The sequence below is a fragment of the Moschus berezovskii genome, chromosome 2, assembly GCF_049115385.1.
Source record: "Moschus berezovskii isolate FMDL1 chromosome 2, NW_MosBer_1.0, whole genome shotgun sequence".
Classification (NCBI taxonomy): Eukaryota; Metazoa; Chordata; class Mammalia; order Artiodactyla; family Moschidae; genus Moschus; species Moschus berezovskii.
The window spans coordinates 47,013,942-47,032,446 of NC_142461.1; the positions used below are offsets into that span (position 1 = coordinate 47,013,942).

The 18,505-nt window shown below is 36.3% G+C and overlaps 1 protein-coding gene across 8 annotated transcripts in view; it reads left to right on the top strand.

Annotated features, from left to right (window-relative positions):
• Positions 1 to 18,505, top strand: part of HYCC2 (hyccin PI4KA lipid kinase complex subunit 2) — a 71,239-nt gene that overhangs the window by 7,966 nt on the left and 44,768 nt on the right. For 7 of the 8 annotated variants that reach the window (XM_055398513.2, XM_055398508.2, XM_055398505.2 and 4 more), the window contains 3 exons: positions 6,820 to 6,919; positions 14,827 to 14,903; positions 15,799 to 15,900. In XM_055398513.2, coding sequence (XP_055254488.1) covers positions 14,853 to 14,903; positions 15,799 to 15,900 — 153 coding nt within the window. In that variant the 5' untranslated portion in view covers positions 6,820 to 6,919; positions 14,827 to 14,852. Of the gene's footprint in view, positions 1 to 6,819; positions 6,920 to 14,826; positions 14,904 to 15,798; positions 15,901 to 16,626; positions 16,683 to 18,505 lie in introns of those variants that run through there. The other variant, XM_055398517.2, reaches the window with a different exon arrangement.

The following is an 18,505-nucleotide window of genomic DNA, read 5'->3' on the forward strand; positions in this document are numbered from 1 at the left end:
TTTGAAGGGGTTAATATGTAGAAAATTCACCGATTTTTATTTGAACAGGTTTTAAATAGCTGATTTAACATTTTCTGTTAAAATGTTTATTTTTCCTAACCTCTTATTTTCATATAATTTGGTTTTGGCCAGTCACAATAAGTCGCATTACTTTTCTAGAACATAACTCCTAAATGTTGGCAAGAAATTATAGTACTGTATTATGCAATCTTTTCAGTGTACTAAACTATTATAAACACCCCTCCATCTGAGCTGTAATGGTGGTGTACTTTCACAGAGTAGATTCTTTAGTCAGTCTTGCTTCCTATACTCCCCCCCCAACTCCCCCCCCCCATTTCAGTGGAAATGAACAGTTTATTAGCATTGAAGCATAACTGAGATGGCTTGATGGTATCTTAGACCATAGATTTGTTGCTGGAGTCTCTTTCTTACCTTACCAGGTAGGAATTGTTTGGGCTGCTAGAGAGAGAGATAAGAAATAACCATTGCTTAAATAAGATAGTAGTTAATTTCTTTGTCTTGTAAAAACAAATTCAAAAATAACAATCTAAGACTGATATAGCAGCACCATAGGCTTGTCAAGGACCAGTCTCATTCTCTTTTTCCTTTGCCATCCTTAGCATGTGGCTTCTGTTTTCAAGATCACAGAATGGTTGCTGTATATCCAGCTGTCATATCCATGATCTAGGCAGAAGAAAGGAGGAAGAAAAGCAGAAGATAAAAGGGGCATACCTTTCATCTTTTAAAAAACCTTTCTAGGGATTTCCCTGGTAGGCCAGTAGTTAGGACTCAGTGCTTTCACTGCCGTGGACCGAGTTAAATCCCTGATTGGAGAACTAAGATCCTGCAAATCATGTGGTGTGGCCAAGGGGGGAAAAAAAGAAAGAGAGAAACCTTTCTATAACTCTGATCTTGATGACCAAACCTTAGTCATTTGGCCATACTTAGGGAGTCTTGTGGACTGCCGTCTATGGGGTCGCACAGAGTCGGACATGACTGAAGCGACTTAGCAGCAGCAGTAGCAGCTGTAAGTAAGATTCAGAAGTGGCTTTAGCTGACAGTATAGACTAGATCATTGTGGATGGAGTGTGGCTCTATATCAGATGGGAACTAGTAATCTTTGCCATACTTGCCTCCCTATCTCCTCTCCTGAAGGGCTTCCCAGGTGGCTCTGACAGTAAAGTATCTGCTTGCAATGCAGGAGACCTGGGTTCGAACCCTGAGTTGGGAAGATCCTCTGGAGAAGGGAATGGCAGCCTATTCCAGTTTTCTTACTGGAGAATCCCATGGACAAAGGAGCCTGGCGGGCTCCAGTCCATGGGATCACAAAGAGTTGGACATGACTGAGCAACTAACACTTTCACTTTTCACTTTCACTCTCCTGAGTCTGCTGCTGACTGACCCCTTGTTGCTGTTAAGCACTTCATTCAGTAGTCATGAAACTAAGTGCTGACGATGTGCTAAGCCCTGTCGGGAACTGGAAATACGAATATATCTAAGACATACTCCCAGTCTGGAGAATTTACAAATCTAGTTTTCCTGCCCTGACCCCAATCCCAGGCAATCACAGATCTCTCCTTAGGGTATTCTGTTCAGTTCAGTTCAGTCGCTCAGTCGTGTTCGACTCTCCGCGACCCCATGAATCACAGCACGCCAGGCCTCCCTATCCATCACCAACTCCCGGAGTTCACTCAAACTCATGTCCACAGAGTCGGTGATGCCATCCAGCCATCTCATTCTCTGTCGTCCCCTTCTCCTCCCGCCCCCAACCTTTCCCAGCATCAGAGTCTTTTCCAGTGAGTCAACTCGTCTCATGAGGTGGCCAAAGTATTGGAGTTTCAGCTTTAGCATCAGTCCTTCCAATGAACACCCAGGATTGATCTCCTTTAGAATGGACTGGTTGGATCTCCTTGCAGTATCTATTACTGATACCCTTTTCTAATCTTTGACTTGCCTTTTCACTGTCTTAGTCTGTGTTTTAGTAACAGGTGTGATGCAGTCCAATTTATTGTTGCTGTGGTGGTGGTTAGTGCCTTTTTGTTTGCTTAAAAAATATTTGCCTGCTGTGTGGATGGAATTGAAATTTGGGGGAGAATGGATACATGGAAACGTGTGGTTGGGTCCCTTTGCTATCACACCATTGTAAAAAAAAAAAAATTGCCTGCTTCAAAGACACAAAGATATTTTGCTATGGGTTTTTTTACTTTTATTTTTAGATCTACATTCTATTTGGAATTTATTTTTGTGAATCGTGTAAGGTTAGAGATCATGATACAATATTTTCTATAGGGATATCCAGTTGCCCCTGCATCTTTTATTTAAAAGACTCTTTTCCCAAATGCACTGCAATTTGCCTTTGTCATAAATCAGACAATCCTACTTGTGTATGACTTTCTAGGCTTTACTTTTTCATTGGTAAGTTTTAGTTACTATACTTGTACAGTTAATTACTGTGGCTTTACAATAGGTTTTAATATTTTGGAGTAGAGTCCTCCAATTTTTGTTTTTAAAGGTTGCCTTGGTTATTCTTGGCTTCTTGTATTTCCATAGGGATTTCAGAATCAGCTTGTCAATCTGTCTTTTAAAGGAGAGCAGTGGGATTTTGATTAAGATTGCTTTGAAACTAGAAATCAGAGGAGAATTGCCGTTTTTACTGTGAGCTGCCAAACTGTGAACATGATATGGCCTTCAGTTTATCTCTCAAAGATGTTTTCTTGTTTTCAGTGTAGTGGTTTTGCATATCTTCTGTTAGATATGTTTTCTCTCTGTTTTTTAATGCTATTGGAAGTTGCATTTTTATTTGTTTAGTTTCTTTTTTTTTTTTAAGTTTTTTGGCCATGCTGTACGGTGTATGGGATCTTAGTTTCCCAACCAGGGATCAAACCTGTGTACCCTGCATTTAGAGCATGGAGTCTTAACCACTGGACGGACAGAGAAGTCCCTGATTTTGGCTTTAATATCTTCTTTGACCCATAGATGTTTAGAAGTATAATTTAAAATTTCCAGGTAGCTGAGGTTTCTTTAGGTTTGTATTTATTCAGTTCAGGTCAGTCGCTCAGCCGTGTCCGACTCTTTGCAACCCCATGGACTGCAGCACGCCAGGCTTCCCTGTCCATCACCAACTCCCAGAACTTACTCAAAACTCATATCCATTGAGTTGGTGGTGCCATCTAACCATCTCATCCTCTGTTGTCCCCTTCTCCTCCCTTTTTCAATCTTCCCCAGCATCAGGGTCTTTTCAAATGAGTCTGGTGCATCAGGTGGCCAAAGTATTGGAGTTTCAGCATCAGCATCAGTCCTTCCAATGAATATTTAGGACTAATTTCCTTTAGGATGAACTGGTTTGATCTCCTTCCAGTCCAGGTGACTCTCAAGAGTCTTCTCCAACACCACAGTTCAAAAGCATCAATTCTTCGGTGCTCAGCTTTCTTATGGTCCAGCTCTCACATCCATACATGACTACTGGAAAAACTATAGCTTTGGCTAGAAGGAACTTTGCCGGCAAAGTAATGACTCTGCTTTTTAATATGCTGTCTAGGTTGGTCATAGCTTTTCTTTCAAGGAGCAAGTATCTTTTAATTTCATGGCTGCAGACACCATCTGCCGTGATTTTGGAGCCCCCAAAAATAAAGTGTCTCACTGTTTCCATTGTTTCCCCATCTATTTTCTATGAAGTGATAGGACTGGATGCCATGATCTTTGTTTTCTGAATGTTGAGTTTTAAGCCAACTGTTTTGCTCTCCCCTTTGACTTTCATCAAGAGGCTCTTTAGTTCTTCTTCAGTTTCTGCCATAAGGTGGTGTCATCTGCATCATCGTCGTCATTTAGTTGCTAAGTCGTGCCCAACTCTTGCGACCCCATGGACTGTGGCCTGCCAGAATCCTCTGTCCATGGAATTCTCCAGGCAATAATATTGGAGTGGGTTGCCATTTCCTTCTCCAGGGGATATTCCCGACCCAGGAATCGAACCAGTGTCTCCTGCATTGCAGGCAGATTCTTTACCAACTGCGCTACGGTATTTCTCACAGCAGTCTTGATTCCAGCTTGTGCTTCATCCAGCCTGGCTTTTCTCATGATGTTCAGTTCAGTTCAGTTCAGTCGCTCAGTCGTGTCCGACTCTCCGCGACCCCATGAATCACAGCACGCCAGGCCCCCCTATCCATCACCAACTCCCAGAGTTCACTCAAACTCATGTCCACAGAGTCGGTGATGCCATCCAGCCATCTCATTCTCTGTCGTCCCCTTCTCCTCCTGCCCCCAATCTTTCCCAGCATCAGAGTCTTTTCCAGTGAGTCAACTCTTCGCATGAGGTGGCCAAAGTATTGCAGTTTCAGCTTTAGCATCGCATGATGTACTCTGCATATAAGTTAAATAAGCAGGGTGACAATATGCAGCCTTGACGTACACGTTTCCCAATATGGAACGAGTCTGTTGTTCCATGTCCAGTTCTGACTGTTGTTTCCTGACCTGCATACAGGTTTCTCAAGAGGCAGGTCAGGTGGTCTGGTATTCCCATCTCTTTTAGAATTTTCCACAGTTGATTGTGATCCACACAGTCAAAGGCTTTGGCATAGTCAATAAAGCAGAAATAGATATTTTTCTGGAACTCTCTTGCTTTTTTGATGATCCACTGGATGTTGGCAATTTGATCTCTGGTTCCTCTGCCTTTTCTAAATCCAGGTTGAACATCTGGAAGTTCACGGTTCGTGTCCTGTTGAAGCCTGCCTTGGAGAATTTTGAGCATTACTTTACTAGTGTGTGAGATAAGCGCAATTGTGTGGCAGTTTGAACATTCTTTGGCATTGCCTTTCTTTGGGATTGGAATGAAAACTGACCTTTTCCAGTCCTGTGGCCACTGCTGAGTTTTCCGAATTTGCTGGCATATTGAGTGCAGCACTTTCACAGCATCATCTTTTAGGATTTGAAATGGCTGGACTGGAATTCCATTACCTCCTAGCTTTGTTTGTAGTGATGCTTCCTAAGGCCCACTTGACTTTGCATTCCAGGATGTCTGGTTCTAGGTGAGTGATCACACCATCGTGGTTAACTGGGTCATGAAGATCTTTTTTGTATAGTTGTTCTGTGTATCCTTGCCACCTCTTCTTAATATCCTCTACTTCTGTTAGGTCCATACCATTTCTGTCCTTTATTGAGCCCATCTTTGCATGAAATGTTCCCTTGGTATCTCCAGCGGATCTTCCCAACCCAGGGATCAAAAACCCAGGTCTCCCGCATTGCAGGCAGATTCTGAGCCACGAGGGAAGCCCTTTTATTATTGTTATTTTAATTATTTTTAGTTATTATTAATATGGGCTTCCCTGGTGGCTCAGTTGATGAAGAATTCGCCTGCAATGAGGGGAACCTGGGTTCAGTCCCTGGGTTGGCAAGATCCCCTGGAGAGGGGAACGGCTACCCACTCCAGTAATCTAGCCTGAAGAATTCTGGGACAGAGGAGCCTGGCAGCCTACAGTCTGTGGGGTCGCAAAGAGTCAGACATGACAGAGCGATTATTGTTATTATTTATTAATTATTATAGTTAAAGAACATACTCTGAATTACTCAGTTTTCCTATCGTTTGCCCTGTTGTGTTTTCTTGTTTGGTTTTGTTTTCCTCAATTGAGAGCCTAGTATCTGTATCCTTAACCTTGAAAGTCTGTCAGAGACCTGTCTCTACAGAGCTTCCCACCATGGCTGTCAAGTCTGCCTGCCTGCACTGCTTCAAAATCTGGCAAATGTCTTGGTGGTTCCAAATTCCCAAAGTTCAAAAAGACAGAATCTCCTTGACATCAAATGTCTCTTCCCAGAGTGTTACCAATTTCTTGTATATCTTTTCAGAGACATTCTGTTAGTCCTTTTCAAGTTTTTTCCCCATGGCAAAACTTCTCATGAAATAAAAAATTTCATGCGATAGCCCATGGGCTATCATGCGATAGCCCATGACTTTTCAGAGATGAAAAGTCAGCTGCCATTCTTGGATTAGGAGGTTTCCCGATGCATCTTCAGTTTGAAAAACTTGGGAGACTTTAAAGTGATAGCGTCATTTAACTCCAAGAGAATTTTATTGCAGTATTCCTTGTATTAAAAAAGTATTTTGTGATGAACTATTTTTAAGTATTAATTTACTTTTGATGTTTTAGATTCTGAAGTTGTGATGAATTTTTAATCAAAGAAGTAGAGTAAAATGTGGTCAGCAACTGCATGAGAGTAGTTATGACTTTATGAGAAAAGTCTACTCTAAGCAGTTTGAAAATATTTTTAATGTTTGTGTGCCAGAACTTCAAGTAATAGCATTTTCTGTATTCTTTCTCAAAATGATAAACTTTTCAGTCTGTGAAATTCATGCAAAATTGTAATGTAGCTATTTATATTTATTATTTAAGCTCTATTTTATGCTGCACATTAAAATTGTATTGATTGTTACGTGTGTGTGTGTGTGTGTGTATGTAAGATCACTGTAATGTTTCAAAAATTGGATATATAGGCTTTTTGACTTGGAAGTAACTTATTTTTATAGATTATTCAGGTTAAGCTCCAGAAATTTTAAATAGCTTACTTGAAGTCTTTACAGATATTTAATGGTAAATTTGAAACTAAAATTCAGACTTTTTCCCAAATCTGATGTTTTTAAAATAAGTTTGATAATGGTATTTGAGTATCTCCTGGTTATTATAGAAAACTTAAAAATAATCTTAATTATTTTTTAAATTAGGTATGCTGTATTATAAATGTATTTTCAGAATTATTCTTTCCCCTTTATTTTACATTCTTGATAATATTCTCTCTCAGTATCTCACAGTTTTTCATTTTCATTTTTTGTAGAGTTGGAAAATATTTAAGTCTCAACAAATGAATTCCACACTTGAACTCTGCTGCATTCCTGTGCCACCTCCTCCATTAGAACACTGATCTTACAACAGAGGTAAAATCATAGAATTTAACTTTTTAAAGGATAAAGAATGAAGTTCCCATAATTAGACATGTTGGAATTTTTGGTAATTTTTGGTGGGTAGCTTCTATTTATGAAATGTTCCCTTGGTATCTCCAATTATCTTGAAGAGATCTCTAGTCTTTCCCATTCTATTGTTTTCCTCTATTTCTTTGCATTGACCACTGAGGAAGGCTTTGTTATCTCTCCTTGCTATTCTTTGGAATGCTGCATTCAAATGGGTATATCTTTCCTTTTCTCCTTTGCTTTTCGTGTCCCTTCTTTTCACAACTATTTCTAAGGAGTTTTTACCTAGGAGACTTGAAATAATCCCCTCTTAATTATTGCCTTTTAATTTTACTTTTGAAAGTGTTTCCTTTTTAATTGTTGTCTTTAAAATTTTTTGTTTCCTAAACTTTGCAGCTCTTAAATTATTGAATTTACTCAGCATAATTATATTGTCTAAATACATCTAGATCAATGCTATTTATGGAATTTCTTTGATAATGTGTTCTACATCTGTGCTTCTAATATGGGACACACTAGCTACATGTAGCTACTCATTGCTTGAAATGTGGCTAGTACAAGTAAGGAATTGGTGGGTTTTTTTTTAATAGTACAGTTTTTTTTTCTAAGTTTTTTGGCCATGCCATGTGGCTTGTAGGATCTTAGTTCTGTGACCAGGGATCAAACTGAGACCCTTTTCTGTGAAAGCTCTGAGTCCTAACCACTGAACAGCCAGGAAATTCCCAGGAATTGATTTTTAAATTTTATTTTATTTTAATTAATTAAAACTGGACAGTGCAGCTCTAATGTTTTACTTAGAGTTTGGTATTTACAATAATATCATGTGTTAAGTGCTTTGTTTTATACTTATACCTTGAAATATGTAGATAGTTGTTGACCTTGTTTGAAAATTTGCAATAACAAAACCACTTTTTACTGTCATATGTCACCCTGATAATTGTATAGCTTTGTTTATCCAATAATTTTGGTCCATTAGAAATCCTTGAGAGCCTTTAGAGATCCTTGAGAGCAGTTATCATCTTTTAGCTCACTGCTGTCTGTTAACTTATTTAATCTTTAAAAAAAATTCTTTGACATAGGTAATCCCCATTTTATAAATGAGAGATTTAAGACCACAGATTAGTTAAGTAACTTTCTCAAGTTAATATAACTTGTAGGTCATGGAGCTGGAATTCAAACTCAGGCAGTCTAGAGCAAAAGCCTGTACTCAGTAGGCCATACTGCCGTATATCCTGTTAGTCGCTCAGTTGTGCCTGACTCTTTGTGGCCCTGTGGACTGTAGTCCACCAGAGGACTCTGTCCATGGAATTCTCCAGGCAAGAATACTGGGGTGGGTAGTCATTCCCTTCTCCCGATCTTCCTGACCCAGAGATATGAACCCGGGTCTCCTGCATTGCAGGTGGATTCTTTATCATCTGAGCTACCAAGGAAGCCTAGTTCTCTCTAAATTGTCAGTTTCTAAAGAAGAATACATATACTGATGATCAGCTAAGACACAATATATATCTGTGTAGGTAGTGAAGAACTTACTGTACTTGTACAAGTATTGTGAGTTTGCTTTCTGACAAGTAGTTATTGACCTCTTTAAGATCATATTTCAGCACTTTATTTTTTCTTATTTTATTCACATCTTGCTAATAAAGGTTGCCATTTCCATGGTCACCAAAAAGATAATCATTTTCTGTGATAGCCTTTTTAATTTGTTTCATACTCTGAAAGTAAGGCAGTATGGGCCTGAATTGATCTGCGTGCTATAATATCAGCTTGATTTTTGCTTTTAAATATAGCTTTCATATTCCAATGATGGAATGAGTGTAATATGCAGCAGAAGAAATGATTTTCAGAATTCTGTATTGTCTGTTTAAATAAAAAGAGGACTTGCAGTATGTTAATAACTATGTTCATAGCCACCTCTAAATGCTAAAAGATGCTGATTCTAGTTAGAAGACATATATTTAAATTTTTTCTTTGTAGCCTACTGGTTACAAAAGAAGGTACTAAAATATATTTATAGGATTTTAGATTTAGAAAGTAACTTATCATTGTAGCGACCTGAAGCCCAAAGGGTTTAAGTTATTTGTCCAAGATCATATAAGCTTTGTGGTTCATTGATTCGGCAAATAGATATTAAGTACCTGTTATATGTCTGGATACCATAAAATACTTGTTAGCTTTGAGTTCATAGTGAGCACCCAATTGTGAGCAGACTAGAAAAGGACCCTTCTATTCTCATGGGATTTGTAATCTGTTAGGAAAGATAGACAGTAAGTAATAAGGTTTAGTAAGCAAAGTATAAAATCCATGTCCATAGGAAGAAAATGAACTGTATTTGTTGGAATGGAAAATATTGGAGAAGGGGAAAAGGACTTCTGTCTAGATAAAGTGGTCAAGAAAGGCCTGCTGAGACTAACAGAATTGGAATAGTTATTGTAGGACAGCACTACAGGCTGGAACAGAATCCCTGGTGTGAAGGTGTGCATGAAGTGATAGAGACACTGAGAAGTGAATATGGTCAGAACATAGAAAGCTCTGGGGTGAGAAGTATGAGCTGTAAGTAAGGGACAATTACATTTTTCAACCATAGATTGTAGTAGGTATTAAATTCAAATTCCAGCTCTGCCACTTAAATTGTGTTGCCATGTGTGGATCAAACTTTACACTTTAATTTTCTTATCTGTTAGATGGGGATAACAGCTATTTTATAGTACATAGTATCCTGAAGATTAATTATGTACTGCTCGTAGTAGATACTTACACAGTGTTTACCTTAGGACCTCTATTACCTGTCTTTTTGAAATGAAAGAAATGAAACACAATTTTAAGTATAGCTAGTCAGGGGGTACAGTGATTTAAACATAGTTAGAATGATGTCCGAACTTCCAATTCAAAGATAAATAGGTCATAGGTATGTAATGCACACATAGGGAACATACTCAATAATATCATAACAAATTTGTGTGGTGAGGGTTGGTTTCTGGTCTTATTGCAGTAATCTTTTCATAATGTATAAAAATACCAAATTGCTGACATAAACCGGAACTGAAGCTAGTATAATATTGTATGTTAATTATAACTCAATTTAAAAAAATAAATATAGCTAGAGTTAGTGACCTAAAGGTTAATCTGGCTCCAGAGACTGTGCTCAGTATGTGTCCTGGGAATCCTTTAAGTGGATCTGTGGAATTAAAATTATTTTTCATATTAGTACTAAGATAGTATTTGACTTCTTCACTGTCATTCTCTGGTGAATATACCTTGCAGATTTCCAGCAACAGATTAGATGCAGAGGCAAGTATAAGATTTGCAGAAATTGTAAAACAGCACTATTCTTGTCACTATAGTTGTTTTTGTTTTGGAAAAATAAGGTTTCTTTTTAAAATGTTATTTGTTAACTTGTAATGGCCTTATATAATAAACTTGAATTTAATGGGTTTATGTAATAAACTTGAATTTAATGAATTAATAAACTTGAAAAATGTAGGGGTGAAACAGTGTCTACTGAGACAAAAAATTGAGTCTAAACCACTACATTCTATTTCTTGTCATTAAATCAGATAAAGTCCAAAAAAGCAGCTGATACAGTGTTTGTACTTAAAGGGCTCGCTGATAACTTTCTTTTTTCTCACTTTTAAGACACATTTTTGAAATCAAGATGTATATTGTCCAAATATGCTTTTCAGCACCCAGGCAAGTAAATTGTGAAATAGCAGTAATCATTCATATTTGGTGTTTTGGGAATTTAGCTTTGTGTATTCATTTATTCAGTTATCATTTCAGTTGATTTTAGTAAAACCACATAGGGTTGAATTGTTAACTGAATTTTTGCCCCTAATTGTTACTTAAAATGTCTGCAAAATATCACAGTATAATACAGTTTTGCAGTAATAATTTTCTCAGCAGAAGATTGCCTGACACATGGCAGTTAATTCAAAGACCACAAAATTGCCAGATCTCTGTCTAATTTCAAACCTGAGCAAGGTTAATATGAATGACTCATACATCTGAGAGACTATCTGCCTGTCGGAAGTTTCCGGATAATTTTGAAAGAGGCTGTTAGCTTCCATCTGTATTTAATTTGGAAAAAATAAAATTATTAAGCTTAATTAAACAGAAAATGCAGAAGATATTTCAGGTTTTGTTATGACCAAAAATAAGTGTCATTGCAAAGGTGCTAAATAATTTGAGTTCATGAGTACAAATAATTAAATCAGATGTTTGAGTGCCTGCTATGTGCCTGGCACTTGGGACAGAGTGCCTGTCCTTGTGAAGTACAAATTCTAGTGGGAAAGCCAATAATAAGTAAATAATTGGAACATTGTATGTCAACTATGCCTCATTAAAAACAAAAGATTATTTTCATATTTTGCTAAAATGATATGAAGGAAAGGACAGAGTGTTAAGGGTTGGAGGGAAGAGCATGTTGAGGCAGCCAATTTAAATAGACAATTTTAATAGGGGACTTCTATGAAGAGGTTAACATTGAACAGCCATATACAAAGAACTAGGAGAGTGTGGCAAGTGTAAAGAGACTGAAGGTGGGCAGAAATGTTAGGGATAATTTTTAAAAGTCTTATAGGATTATATGGATAAGCTGTGCTCTTCTTATCCTTTAGTTAAGCATTTTGTTTCATTTTAATAAATGATTATTTCTTATTTTCTACTTAAATTTGTTAATAAACTACTGTCTTAAAATTAGTATCATAAAATCAGGGAAGTATGGTGTTTTGGTTATAATTATTATTAACACCGCTATATTCTTCTGTCTAAAGTTAGTTAACTTGCAGTCACATTAAAAAAATGGTATTGATAGAAACCAAAGTGACTTGACATGGCAAATTTGTTTTTATGGGAGATATCATATAGAAATTTAAAATGAGAAATTTAAATTAGATGTAATACTTTTTTTTTTAACTGAAGGTAGTTGTCAGGATTACTTGGGGAACTTTTCCAAAATGTGTATTCTGGTCCCTGTATCAGTTAGGGACTCCAGTGCAGTATATCAGATTAAAAAGTTTTGTGTTTCTTTCAAAAAATAATGTTTGATTTTCTTTTTAATTTTAAAAGATGTAGATGTTCTTTGTAAAGAATTTGAAAATTTTTTGATTAGTTGTAGTTGCTTTTTGTTGTCCTTTTCTATAAAGAAGTCAGTGTAGTCAAAGTATATATATTTCCTAAAACATAGAAATAAATCTTAATTTAAGTCATTTTCAGTATTTTAAATATTTATCTAAAAACTTGTTCATTTTTATTTTTTTTAAAGTTTTTATTTTTGTGTGTGTAACAATAGCTTGTTTGAAATGATGAAAAAGAATCACAGTTGCAGCAAGAAACTATAAACTGTTGACCCTTGAACAACACTGGTTTGAACTCAGCAAATCCACTTATACTCAGATTTTTTCAGTAAATAGATGCAGTGCTACACAGTACATGGTTGGTTGAATCTGCTGATGGGGATGGCCGGCTGTGGGAATTGAGTATCCTTGGATTTTGGTATCCACAGTGTATCTGGAACCACCCAACAGAGAAGATTTTATTTAGGAATCAACTTAATTTGAAATTATTTAGGAATCAACTTAAATTATTTAGGAATCAACTTAATTTGAAATCTATATGAAGAAAACACAGAATTTATACCGGCATAAAAAAGAAGGTTTTTAATAAAGAGCAATGCTATGCTTCTGTATTGGATGACTCAATGATGTGCGGATGTCATTAATTTGTAAATTTAATTCCTATGAGGATGGCGTATAGAAAAGAAACTTATCAGTATAAGTCTAATATTTAACAGGAAGAATAAAGCAGGCAATAATAATGAAATACATTTTTAGGAAAAAATTAATATGGGACTTGTACTATTTTAAAGTGTTAGTCATTCAGTCGTGTCCAACTCTTTGTGACCCCATAGACTGTATAAAGTGCATTATAAAGCCACAGTAATTAAAATATTACAGCTGTGGTACAAAATTGGGAATAATACTTCATAAATAGTTCCAAATATATGTGGGACTTTTTGTTGTTGTTCAGTCGGTGAGTCGTGTCCAACTCTTTGTGACCCCAGGGACTGTAGCACGCCAGGTTTCCCTGTCCTTCACTATCTCCCATCGTCTGCTCAAACTCATGTCCATTAACTTGGTGATGCCATAAGGGTATGGGAAATTTCCTAACTATAATACCATTATTAAATATAAAATAATTTATCATTCCTTGATTTAATATCATTCAGTATTAAGTAATAAGTCATATAATAAGTCATGTTTAATCTTTTCAATTATGTTAAGCTCTTTTTTAATGTTTGAATCAGAATCCAAAGAAGATTCATATTTTGGTTATTGATTTTTTTTTAACATGTTTTAATCCACTCATTTTCCTCTTAGTTTATTGAATAAATCCGCCAGCCTATCTTAAAAGCAATTGCTACTTGAAAATAAGGAGCATTTCTTACTCCTCTTTGTACTCCTTGTTATAGTGCATTATATATGGATATTTAGGGAATGTTGGGGGGATTAGAAAATCCAGTTTCTTTTTATTAGATAGAAATTTATTATGAAATGTGACACATTTGGGAAATACTGTCTTTTTAGTAAAAGAACTTTCATTTCAGTTGCTTTGGAGACATTTCCCTCCCTGCTCAAAAATTTTTTTTCTTTTGGTTATCCTTCTGAGTCATAAATTAAAAACCCAAAATCTTTTGTTGTGTGCCTCACTTAAAAAATAATAGATATGTATTTTTACTTTTTTGTAATTCAGAATTACATAATTAGAATATCCTCAGTTAATCCTTCCCTCAGAGGTAAACACTGAAGAGTTTAGTGTGTATATTTTTCTTCCCAGCTTTTCACATTTATATAATTTTTAATGGAATTATAACTTATATACTATTATACAACTTGCTTTTTCTACCTGGACATTTTTCCATTTTAGAAAACATAAATCTACCTTCTTCAGTGGCCTTATTTTGTATAGTGTGTACATAGGTATATGTTTATCATCATTTTGCTGTACATATATGACCCTTGATTTCTAACTTTTTTACCTTTGTAAAAATCTGTCCCATTGTTTATTATGTATAACTTATTCCAGTTGTATATTTGGTAAAATCAGGGCTTCCCTTGTAGCTCAGTCGGTAAAGAATCTGCCTGCAATACAGGAGACCTGGGTTCGATTCCTGGGTCGGAAAGATCCCCTGGAGAAGAAAATGGCAACCCACTCCAGTATTCTTGCCTGGAAAATCCCATGGACATAGGAGCCTGGAAGGTTACAGTCTATGGGGTCACAAGAGTCGGACACAACTGAGCGACTAGGCACACACACTAGGCATGGACTGTACATTTGTCTTGGGTAATGTGCAGTTTGATTTTACTTAGTAAACTAGCTTTTGTTACTTTGGAATATAGTTGTTAGGGAAAGTATAAAAGCATTAGGAAATTAGGTTTCAAACATATCATTAAAGCTAGAACTTATTTCTTTATAAACAGTTTTGTTTTAATTGAACACTAGTCTGAAACTGGGGCTTGCCCAGTGGCTCAGCAGTAAAGAATCCGCCTGCGATGCAGGAGCTACAGGAGACACAGATTCGATCCCTGGGTCAGGTAGGTCCCCTGGAGCGGAGCATGACAACCCACTCGAGTATTCTTGCCTGGAGAATTCCATGGACAGAGGAGTCTGGCAGGCTTCAGTCCATGGGTCGTAAGAGTCAGACACAACTGAAGCTACTTCCAGGAAGGCAGTCTAAAAGTAAGCCTCGTTATCTAAAATATGCATTAGATGAGTTTTTCCTTCAATGAAAGGCACACATCATTTACTTTGATAGTTTCTGTAAGTAACACTGTCCTCAAAATCTGTGCTTTTTTTTTTTTTCTGTTTTTTCATTCCAGAAAAGAGGAATAGAAGGTAGAAGAAGATGCTGGGATCTGAACGTGGTGTTGTGGAAGAATGGTTATCAGAATTCAAGGTAAATTGCATTGAGGATGAGAATGTGTCGTATGATTCTGTATGTCATAATTCAGTGTATATATGTTCATGGAGAAACTGAAACAAAAGTTATAAAGTGGGAATGGCAAAATATGAAATAACTTGTTTCTGTAATTGCACCTCTTTAAAAAGACAATAATGTGAATAATTGCAAAAGACCCTGATGCTGGGAAAGATTGAGGGCAAGAGGAGAAGGGAGCAACAGAGATGGCTGGATGACTTTACCAACTCAGTGGACATGAGTTTGAACAAATCTAGGAGATAATGAAAGACAGGGAAATCTGCTGTGCTGCAGTACATGGGGTCACAAAGAGTTGGACATGACTTAGCAACTCAACAACAACAACAAATGTGTATTATGGCCAGAAGATAATATGTAAAAATGAATCTAGTTGTTAGGATTGATAAGGTAATATATAAATTTTAAGATATATTCAATAAAAGAAGGGAAGCTTCCAAGCTTTAATAAGGCATGGAAATCGAATTTGTGCCTTATGTTTTTATTTCCTGTGATTAAAAATCACTCATTAACTTGACTAAAAACTGTATAATTTATTAACACTATAGAAAAAAAATAAAATACAGGAATTGAAATATATCCCACACTTTTTTTTTTAGACTAAGGTGACTCATTTCAGCAAAGCTTGTGTAATATGTGATTTCTAATCATTTCTCATGGTTGACTAGTTAGAAGGATTGTATAACATCCTGATTTATTTGTTTAATTAGCTCATAGTTATTTCATGTGTTAATTATTTTTTACTTTTCTTAGTTGACTCTGTTATACATCTTTTTGAGAGGGACTCATATAAATTTAAGTTTTTGACTTCTCAAATATTAAGTTCACTTTAAGTTTCCTTTGATGTTTCTTTTAGGCATTACCTGACACTCAGATCACCAATTATGCAGCAACTTTACACCGGAAAAAAACACTGGTACCAGCCCTCTATAAAGTTATTCAAGACTCAAATAATGAGGTAGGACAGTTTATAAGAAAAATGATTTTATTGTACTACATAAGAAATATGTGTACTAAAACATATATATGTAAGTTTTGTAGTTTTCCTTTTTTTTGTTTAATCCTTCCAGTGGGACTGGAAAACTTTCTTGCTGCTTTTTTTCATTCTGATAGTTGCTTTGGCTTTCCCCATGACATTCCTCTCCATATTTTTTAATGTTTTGATTGAATTTGTTCCAGTTGAGGATAGTATATTTTGATTCTTGGTTTGAGTGAATTAGGAGAGTATTTATTTAATTTGAAACTTTACTCTGTTTCCTGTTTTGGAATGTTCCCTTTCCTGGAATCTAAATTTTAGCCATACACAGTTTGAGATTTATTTAAGTATTTTTTGCAGTCCTTCTGTTGACAGTATAGAACTCTGTGTAATCACTCTAATCAGAGAATTCAGTCAAACTGGTAACATGAAATGATGCTGCTAGTAAATTTAGCTTGAAAATGACCAGAGAAAGCCTAAATAATCACAATCAATAAACTTAGAGTAAGAGTTTGCTGTTGTTTAGCCTTGTGCTAGAAGGGGGAAAAAGTGCAGCTATTGACTCCATATGTTAACTTATGCAAAATACACACATTATCTTTCCATTAACACAATAGTATGACATACAGTTTTATCACCTCTGGATTCATGTATGCTTTAAAATGAAATGAAAGGAACACACAGGAAAGTAGCTTCTTATCTTCCCAGATACAGCCTCCAAGAGTGCCTCTGCTGTGTACTGGAGTGAGTTTGAAGAAGTTCAGGTAATCATCTCCTAACCAGCAGCTTAACTTAAAGTGCATCTTCATTTTTGTCCTATCACTAAAAGCTTGCTTATTGACCTCTTTCTTTCCTATCTCTTAAACTTGGATTGGCTCTCAGTTGGGCTTGCATCTGTTGCTATTTGTAGCAGCAACGTCAGGACTCATTTGCTTCTTTTTCTCTTGCTGTGTATTTTTGAATGTTTTGTAACTTTAGGTATGGTAATGGACACATATGCATATCCTTCTTGGTCAGGAGTTTTCAGAATTCTGTGTGAATATTGAATGTATGTATTCCTTTGTTTTGTCTTAACATTAAGCTTTGCTTATTAAAATTTATTTGTTTTATGCTTTCTTTTTAAATTGTAAGTTCTCCATGGGCAGGGGTTATATATTTTTATATCTGTTTATATATATATATATGTATGTATGTATGTTAATTCCCTAGAATGTAGTATTTTATCACTAGTAAATATTGATTAGAAGAATAGTGAAATACATGGAGGGAATTCCTTGGCTGAGTTCTAACCACTGGATGGCCAGGAAATTCCTGTAGAAGTTTAATATTCCATATCATGGCCAACCTGTACTATAACTCGTTTAATCTCTAGACCAACATGTTACTTTTTCTCCTTTCCCTCCTTCTAGATCCCTTAGACACTGCAGCAGTTCTGCTTCTTCCACTTCCAGAAAACCATTGACCCAACTGCTTCTCTATGATTTAATTTTTCTTCTGCCTCCCTGCAGATGTCTCACTTCCTTTTTTTCTTAGCTACATTTTCTTGGTCTATCATTACAGTTATTCCCTTGCACACATTCTCAGCTCCTTTGCTTCTCATTCCCTTAATTCATATTCTTTGGGCAAAGTCTCAACACTGGATAAAATCCACCCATCCATCTACTTCATGCCTGTACCTGAGCAACTCAGCATACCTGGAGAAAACAGTTTTGTTGACTTTCTCCTCTTAAATGCAGGACTGAAAATTTAAAATGAGCATATAATATTTCATTGTACACTTCCCCACTGTTCATTTTATTCCTTCTTTTCCCTCACACTTACCATCCTTCCTCATTTTCAGTTTGCTTTCTGTGTCATTATAAAAGAAGGAAATAGTTGGAAGCTATTTTCCTACTCAAATATGCTGCTCTGTCAGCATCTCTAGTCAAACTCTCCTGCTATTTCTGGTGTTCAGTGGATGAAGTGTCTCAGATTATATCAAAAACTATCTCTTCCACTTAGGCCTGGATCTCATCTTTTCTAACCATCTCAAAGATTGCTCCTGCAATTGCCTGCTCTTTTTCTTCTGTCGTTGATTTTTTTTTCCTTTCTTGATGAAAGGAATATGATAAACAACAATATTCTATTTTTTAAAAATCTTCTTTGATTTGCCTCCTATTTTATTATCTACACCATTTTTCTGTCCTTCTTCCCAGTGAACTTTATAGTATTCCTATTCACCCTCTGCCTACATGTGCTCATTTCCTCTCCTCATATTTTTTCATTACCCACTCATATTTGGATTCAGTCTCCATTATTCCACCCAAACTGCTCCTAATGCATTCATCATATGGCATGCCTCTTAGTAATTATCATGTCAAAACTATTTGCTAAGTTTGAGGAAAGTGTAAGTTACTCTTAACATCTTTTGCTGTAGGTGATGGCACCATTTAAGTATAAATATTAGTTGCTCAGTTGTGTCTGACTCTTTGCAACCCCATGGACTGTAGCCCACCCGGCTCCTCTGTCCATGGAATTCTCCAGGAAAGAATACTGGAGTGGGTTGTCATCCCCTTCTCCAGGGGATCTTCCTAACCCATGGATTGAA